At 36.3% G+C, this 8,142-nt stretch overlaps 1 protein-coding gene across 2 annotated transcripts; it reads left to right on the top strand.

Annotated features, from left to right (window-relative positions):
• The first annotated feature begins 2,310 nt into the window (after nt 1-2,310).
• On the top strand, nt 2,311-8,040 carry LOC116700734 (GPI-anchored CFEM domain protein A). 2 transcript variants are annotated; one of them, XM_032534163.1, is made up of 4 exons: nt 2,311-2,443; nt 5,301-5,420; nt 6,976-7,347; nt 7,857-8,040. In XM_032534163.1, exons 2-4 carry the CDS (start codon nt 5,375-5,377, stop codon nt 7,898-7,900), a joined length of 462 nt encoding a protein of 153 aa, XP_032390054.1. In that variant the 5' UTR covers nt 2,311-2,443; nt 5,301-5,374; the 3' UTR covers nt 7,901-8,040. The 2 variants fall into 2 exon arrangements, with proteins under 2 accessions (XP_032390054.1, XP_032390055.1); XM_032534164.1 differs by lacking the exon at nt 2,311-2,443 and adding an exon at nt 4,605-4,708 and having other exon boundaries at nt 5,330-5,420.
• The last annotated feature ends 102 nt before the right edge of the window (nt 8,041-8,142 follow it).

The raw sequence follows: 8,142 nt of genomic DNA, 5'->3' as shown, positions 1-8,142 counted from the left end.
TGGGATGAATAAAGTATTATCTAATATAATCTAATCAAATCTAATCTATTTATAGTATTGTCTTCTTTTCAAGGGCATTTTATTACGAATGAATCCATTAATTATTGTTGTTGTCTATAAAGACAGTAAACCTGTCACCATTTCCTAAAGGCCAAGGTAAATCTCTTGCTTTGTCTGACCACTAATCCTAAACTCTAACGTCATGCTGTCATAGAGTAAATTCACGATACAAATAAATCAAGTCAAAGAAAGCCAAATGTATTCCCAGTAACTAAACTGTGAAATTATGAACTACAACTGCTAAATCTTTACAATAGCCTGCAACACAAACTGTCTATCCATGGTGAATGGCGGAGTGAACAAGGTCTTTAGGCAGTGAGTATTGAAGTCTCACACCAGTTTATGTGTCTAATGTCCTGTTTAAAGCTCTGGAATTTTCCATTGCTCAAAGATAATAAATTAAAGGACTAGAGCCTCCATAGCTTAAGATAAGCTGTGATTACCTGAAGTTTCCTTGTGTTTCCTTATTGCCATTATGACCGTTATTAGAGCATAGTTAAGTTTCCTTTTCTCTGAAAGTGCAGAGCGCAGTGAATGCTGCATTAGTGAATCCAGGGTCATCAGAGTATGGAGACACTACTACATTTTATTTATTTAGGGTCAGATTTCATAAATAGTTAGTAAACTACTCTTGTTCCTGTTGGTATGGGCCAGAACAACTTCCCATGTACAATACAATTAGACAAAACAATGACTAATATTCTGTTACGTTACGACTTCTTACTCCCAATAGCAGTCTTTATCATTTCTGGAAGGTATGTATTGTCATTGAGAGTCAATTAAAAGTAAAGATAATACAGCTAATCATTTATATTCTGACAACAAATGACACATCTTGTATATCTTATCTCGGTTCTGTAATCTCGTGAACTATGCTTAATTGAACAATTAAGACATTATCGTGTGACGTGAACAGTACAACCAAAGAAGATTCACGTGTCCAAGTGATTCCGTAAAAAGAGTCTGATTTAGATGACTGTAGTGTGTTTTTGGTGGATGTTTTGCTTGAAAAAAAACCCAGGCAAACCTATTACTCCATACTTAAACCAATTGAGTGGCTCCCAGTGCAATAGAGAACCAATTAAAAAATCTACTTAAAGTCTAAGAAGCCCTTTATGCTTTGTCTCCCCAGTACGTTTCTGTCCTGCTCACTGAGTACAATCCGATCCGATCATGACGGATCACCATGCAGTGTTTCTTCCACAAGATCCAGATCTTTTGGTCTACTGGTCCTGAACTAAACGGACATCTATCACAACTATGTTCTTTATGCTGTATTTGTTTATTTTTATTTTTTTAGTTTATGCTGTAAAAATGATATGTATGTAAAAAATAAAAATAAAAATAATTTATATATTTTCACCTTTTTACTTGGCTTGGTTACTTGTAGTGAGAGCGGTTAAAGAGCTGTTGCTTCCCCGAGGTGCCAATGCTGGAAAATAGGACTAAGCCGGCCAAGGAAATTAATGCTTTACATTCAAATGCATTCAAACAACTAACTTGTCTATAGAAAAAATAAAGTATTAAAAAAAAGAATATAGATATGCAATATAAATATTAAAAATAAATATATACGTATGTAGATATTCTGTTTTTTTAAGTTAGTTGTTTGAATGCATTTTCATGTAAAGCACTGATTTCCTTGGCTGGCTTAGTCTTATTTTCCAGCATTGGCACCTCAGGGAAGCAACAGCTCTTTACCCTCTCTCACCACAACCAACCAGGCCAAATAAAAAGGTGGATTTGGGTTTTTTCACTTCTTTTTTTCATGTAGAATAAACAAAAACGAGATATCACTTTGTCAATGTTAGAGTCGCAGGTAGAGAGTAGATTTTTTTAAGTTTGGACAAGGCCAGCCTAGCTTTTTACTCCTCTGTGTTTTGTTTTCACATCAAGTAACCAATGGTTCAACCTCTGGATGGCCCCAGCACATGAAATGGGCTCCTACCAGTACTGTACACTGCTGAGATGACTACACGCACACACAACAAAGTGCTTCTGCAAACTGTTTGACAAATACAGTTTAAACATGCACATCAACAGTGTCTTTTATACAAGTCATCAATGGGGAAAATGTTCTCTGAGCTGCAGGGGATTGTTTTTGTTGCAGGTCGGTCAGTGGGAAAAATTGGCAACTGTGACTCTTCCACGCCGTATCCATGTAAATGACTGCTGTGCTGTGGCGACAGCATGTTTGCAGCTCACCAAGCAGAACAAACTGAGGGACATTCAGACAGTATCCTTGTTCTTTTGGGATCAATTTTTATTGCTGCAGATACTGCAGCTGGCTAGTTTAGCTCAGTTATGCTGATTTAAGGACAAGCTAAAGGAAACTAAAGCTAAAGGAAGTGCCAACAACTGCGAGAGGAGACTAATTCACTCAGTAAGTGATTCCATAACTTAAGGCCTAGTGCCTATTGCTATACTTTTTTTTTCTGGCAAGCACAATTGTTTTTTGGTCTGTTGCCACCATGGTTCAGATTTGGTTTGGTTTATGTTCAAAAATGATTTGGGGAAGGTTGGAAAAAGATGGCAATTGTTAAATGAAACCAATGTTGACTGTTAACAGTGTCAGAATCCCAATCATTGCTGATCTAACCATTTATCCAAACTTTATCCACAAGAAGTTTACATATAACAATGTTATACTACAGCCTCTGAGACAAAAATGTCCAAATTCATATGACACACAAGAGGTGGCGATACATAATTGACCAATGCTGTCATTTGGTTGGTCCGTCTCAGTTTTCAATATTTGTGTGCTCTACACCGGGATTAACTGCTACCACGCAGTGTTGTAATGTAAAAAGATACTTTGCTACTGTGGTTAAGTAATATTTTCACATGTCTGTACTTTACTTTGTTGTTTATATTCAATTCACTTCAATTTTATTTATATAGCGCTAAATCACAACAACAGTTTTCTCTTTGCACTTTTCAGAAAAGAGCAGGTCTAGACCGTACTCTGTGATGTTATTTACAGAAACCCAACAGTTCCCACCAAGAGCAAGCACTAGGCGACAGAGGCAAGGAAAAACTTCCTTTAAGAGGCAGAAACCTCGAGCAGAACCATGGCTCTGGGTGGGCGGTCATCTGCCTCGACAGGTTGGGGGTGAGAGAGAGAGAGAGAGAGAGAGAGAGAGAGAGAGAGAGAGACATGGAGAATTGCAGCAGAGGTTGTTGAGCAGGAACATGGAGGCAGCAGGTGACTCCAACCACAGATCCAGATCCAGAAACACCTGCAGGAAGCGATAGGAGGAGAACCTTTACTTTTACTCCACTACATTCCCCCTAAGAGTCTTAGGGTTACACTTTATTTGAAGGTATCTACTTAAGCGTGACATGACACTGTAATGAACATGTCATAAACATTATAACCAAGTCATAACCGTATATTACAACGCTTCTTTATAAGGCCATTTGGCTTTGTCATGAAAAGTAAGTAAACTTATTATATAGCACCTTTCACAGAAGAAAGGGTCACAATGTGCTTTACAGTAAAAAAAAAAAAAAAAACAAGATATAAAATACTAAACCATATTGCTAGTTAATTGCTTCTCTAAAAAGATCAGGTGTTTTTTTTTAAAGTTTCCACAGAATCCAAAGCTCTCAAGGCTAAAGGGAGAGAGTTCCAGAGCCTTGGAGACACCACAGAAAAGGCTTGATCACCTCTGGATATAGAATAACTGTGTCATGTCACTCTTATGTAGACACTTAAAGTAAAGTGCTACCCATCTTAGTTACTCGTTACTACAAAATAAAATCTGAAATTTGTTACACTGGAAAAAAAGCAATTTTGGCAAATCATTGCTACTAAATTGCCAAGATAATGCACTCTCCCTTCCAGTTGGTGTCAAGTGGCAAAAAAAAAATGAAGTTCATTGTCAAAGTTTTTTATACTTTTACTTCTAATACTTAAGCACATTTGATATCAGAAAATTACTTTTGATACAGTAAATTTCAAATACTTTAAGACTTTTACTCAAGTAATATTCTAATAGGGGACTTTAACTTCTACCAAAGTCATTGACTGGTAAGATATTTGTACTTTTACTCAAGTATAGCTTTCAAGTACTTTATACAAGACTGTTACCAAGACACCAAGAGCTTTGACTGATGTTTCACTGTTGGTCATTTCTGTTACTGTAAAGTTGAAAAAGAGTAGACAAATCCCCCACACAACACAAATGTACTCACATTTAGCTTGCCATCAGGCTGCTACACCTGCTTTTTTTCACCCACACTCCCAGTTTCACTTTTATACATAATAGGGGGATATGTACTTCCTGATCAATATATCCTGAATGTGCAGCAGTGAGTGAGCCATAAAAATACACAAAAAGCTCTGTGGTAAGCATTAATTAACCTATTAAATCAATAGATGCCTTGTCCTTGTGGGTGAGCTGTGGTGACATATAACAGCCCAAACACACAGTAGCACACACACATGCGTGCACGCGCACGCGCACACACACACACACACACACACACACACACACACACACACACACACACACAAACACAAACACACACACTCACACACACGCACGATGGAAGGGCTAGAGATGATGGGGCGATAAAAGGGCCATAAAAGCGTAATATCCTCTGGTCTTACTGGAAAAGAAGAAAGTCGTTGTCAGCCTCTCAGGTGAGTACCAGCTCTCCGCATGAAGTTTCCTTCAACCTGTTAGAGAAAATCTGGAGTTCTACATCGAAATTGTAATCTATTTTACATCTTTGTACCAGTTTTCCTGTGCGGGAAGACTTTCATAAGTAATAAAAGGTGGGCTGTAAAGTAAGGCTAAGGTAATTACTCTCAGATATGACCACAAAATATATTGGCTTGGAATTTATTTACTTTTTTGGTATTACTGTTTATTTGTAAACCTGTGTTTTCTTTTATTTGTTAGAAACAGTGATACAATGGACAATCGTAATCAAGTGATATGAATGAAATCAGAATTTTATTTCAGTATAGCATTCATTCTTCTAAAATATTAGTCCCACATATCGTTTGAAACTTAGTCTGATGTTTGTACACTGGGCAAATATGATAAATTTGGGTTAGCCTAAAATGGGGGTCGTCAACTCTATTCGGTAAGTATATATATATAGTATAGTATATATGTTTGTGAGCCAGGAAGGTTTAATCAGGTTCTAATTTCGCAGACGAGAACCAGAACATATTACATGTGTTCTTGCATAGAACTTAACAGTATGTGTTTTTGTGTTTCTGGCAGCAAAGCTCACAATCAAAACATTTCTCAAGACGCCGATTTCTTCTCTGTTTTTGTGGCACTGACACTCTGAGACCATGCAGCTGAATCTTCTCATCCTGGCTCTTTGCCTTCTTGGCACAGGTAAAAAATAATATCCATATTTATTATAAAGACTCTTTAGTATCACTTTGTAATAAGGTTCCCTTTACAAATCAATCATAGTTGTAACTAATGGCTTTGTTACTGGTTAATACATAATTTACTAAGGCTTTGTAGGTCAATCATAAGCCACAATTAAGACAGGATTTGTTGCCAGGTTGTTTTTATTTTTATTTGGTAATAATGTAGTTATAAACGTTGCCCATCTATTAATTTTTTTTCATGATTTCTTTTTGTGTTAATAGTCATTAATAAGTCATTGTTAATAAGTCATTAATAAAGGGTTTTAATCATCAAGTCTGCATTTGTAAGCGTTAATCAGTCAAATAGATGTTGGTCAAAGGTATTTTTACAACCTGGCAACCAAAAGTTTTTTATTTTTATTAATGCTTATAACGGATTTACAAAGAATTAGGTACAACATGCAACTCTTTTTAAAATGGTGCCTTGTTAAAAAGTAGCACAGGATATATACTTCTTCTTTTTTTCCAATTGTGCCTTTGACAGTGGCAATTACATCAGTGGCTTCAGGTAACTTTGGTAATGTAGGAGAGAACAAGTAAGATTATTGTGACTAAATATGAAGGCTTACTCATTTCAACTAATGACCTCAAATGTCATAAAAACCCGCATTAAAAACTAAAGTGGATGTGCTGTGATGAGGAAATGGCAAATAAATGTTTGGAGTTGGGTTGAGGAACATTTGAGATGTGTGGCCTACCTTTGCCCGTGTCAACTCCTTTTTAATTTTCTATTTTATGACAAATTTCTATGCCAATTAGGAAATTGTGGCAATTTATTAAAAATTAAAACCCTCCTTAAATGTTTAGGCATATAAAATACACAACCTGCTGTAATTCACTTAGCTGAACCATTAGCTAAGTGATAGCTAATGTTTAAGCCTAATTTATTATGTTTCTCAGTCAATGTAATAAATTACTGTTGGAATGTATTAAAAAAAAGATGACCTGGCACACAGCACATTTAACAACGCTTCATTAATCATTAATAGGATGGTATTACTTTCCAAATTGGCATTATATTTGAAAGGAACTGGATAAAACAAAGGACCAATGGTGTAGAATTTTCTACTATCGGTAAGATAAGACAAAGGTTGCAAAAGCAAAATCATATGGTCATACATTTTTATAGTGTTTGTTAAAAGGGTTAGCCATAGTCATTGTCAAGTTGTTTTAATGATGCTGTTTTTATGTTTATTATCTTTAACATTGTACCCATAATTAATATAAAACATGCGTTCTTACACACACAATAAAGACTATGTTTACTGCTGGTTACTAAATTGCTCCATAAATATTATTATGATTAACCAAAAGACTGAAAGCCCACAATGTATGGTAGGATTTTTCAAACTAAACGGTGAGACAAAGTCAGTACTTGTGTATTTTTACTGTCTGCATTTGTGAAATATAGATCTAACTATATAAAAAGTTGATTGTACATTTTAAATTTTCTATCATTTATGAAACATTTTAATGACCTTCGACCTTTTGTCTTTTTACTTTTACTGATACAGTATCACTGGGTGAAGCACAGGAAAACAACACAACCTACACAAATACTACTAATTCACCCGAAATCAGTCAAACCCCCGGAGCTGGCTCACCCACTACTACTGGAGCTGGCTCACCCACTACTACTGGAGCTGGCTCACCCACCACTACTGGAGCTGGCTCACCCACTACTGGAGGTGGCTCACCCACCACTACTGGAGCTGGCTCACCCACTACTACTGGAGCTGGCTCACCCACCACTACTGGAACGGACTCATCCACAACCCCTTCACCCACTATCACTGGGCCTGTGGAAGAAAGTTCATCTGGCGAGCTGTCATCTGGCGCTATAGCCGGTATTGCTATTGGCTCCATCGCTGGAGTGGCTGCTGTTGGTGAGTACAGTACAAGCACACACTTTATGCAACATCTTATTTCTGCTTCCTCATCCTGTTATCCATTAACAACGATACACTCAAGAGATGCATAGTAACTGGGTTTGTAGCTGGAGCAGTGGGAGAGCCAAGCAGTTACAAAATAATATCATTAGTGTTTCAAAGCTGCAGAAGCCCGTTCTCCCCAACAACAACAAATGGAATAAAGCTTACTAATGATAATTTAAAAAAAAAATCACATTTATGATTCTAATTTAAAATTATTAAACCAAATCATACTTAAGCGACAGTAAATCAAGTTAAGAGCTACTTATGCAAACATTTGACTTTTTAACTCAAAATCTGCAAGATTATAAACCATAAGACCATAGGTCAACATTTTGACTTTGTACTGCATCATAGTGTTTGAGCATGTAACATGCACACAGGAAAATAATTTCATAAGAAACAAAGCAGGCTTAAATTTGGCATTAAAAAGTTTTAAAAAGTATTTTTTTTTCCATTTTCAGGTGGTGGTATCTTTGGCGCATTGAAGTACACTGGGAGGATCTGAGAATTATTGCCAAACAAAAATGGTTATGGATTGTAAGATAAAGTATTTACCATCCTCAAATCCAACAGTTAATTCATGACCTGTTTAACTGGACAAAGAAAAAAAATGGTATTGTCTGAAAGGCTCATATAAGAAAAAAACCCAATATGTGACAAGATAATGACATGAGCCAAGAGGAAGACATACCTAAGTTTGACTATGTCCGTATTATGATTTTAAGGAAATAATCTGTGGTTGATTAA

The sequence above is a fragment of the Etheostoma spectabile genome, chromosome 13, assembly GCF_008692095.1.
Source record: "Etheostoma spectabile isolate EspeVRDwgs_2016 chromosome 13, UIUC_Espe_1.0, whole genome shotgun sequence".
In the NCBI taxonomy this organism is placed as follows: domain Eukaryota; kingdom Metazoa; phylum Chordata; class Actinopteri; order Perciformes; family Percidae; genus Etheostoma; species Etheostoma spectabile.
This window is presented reverse-complemented; position numbering and strand designations above follow the sequence as displayed.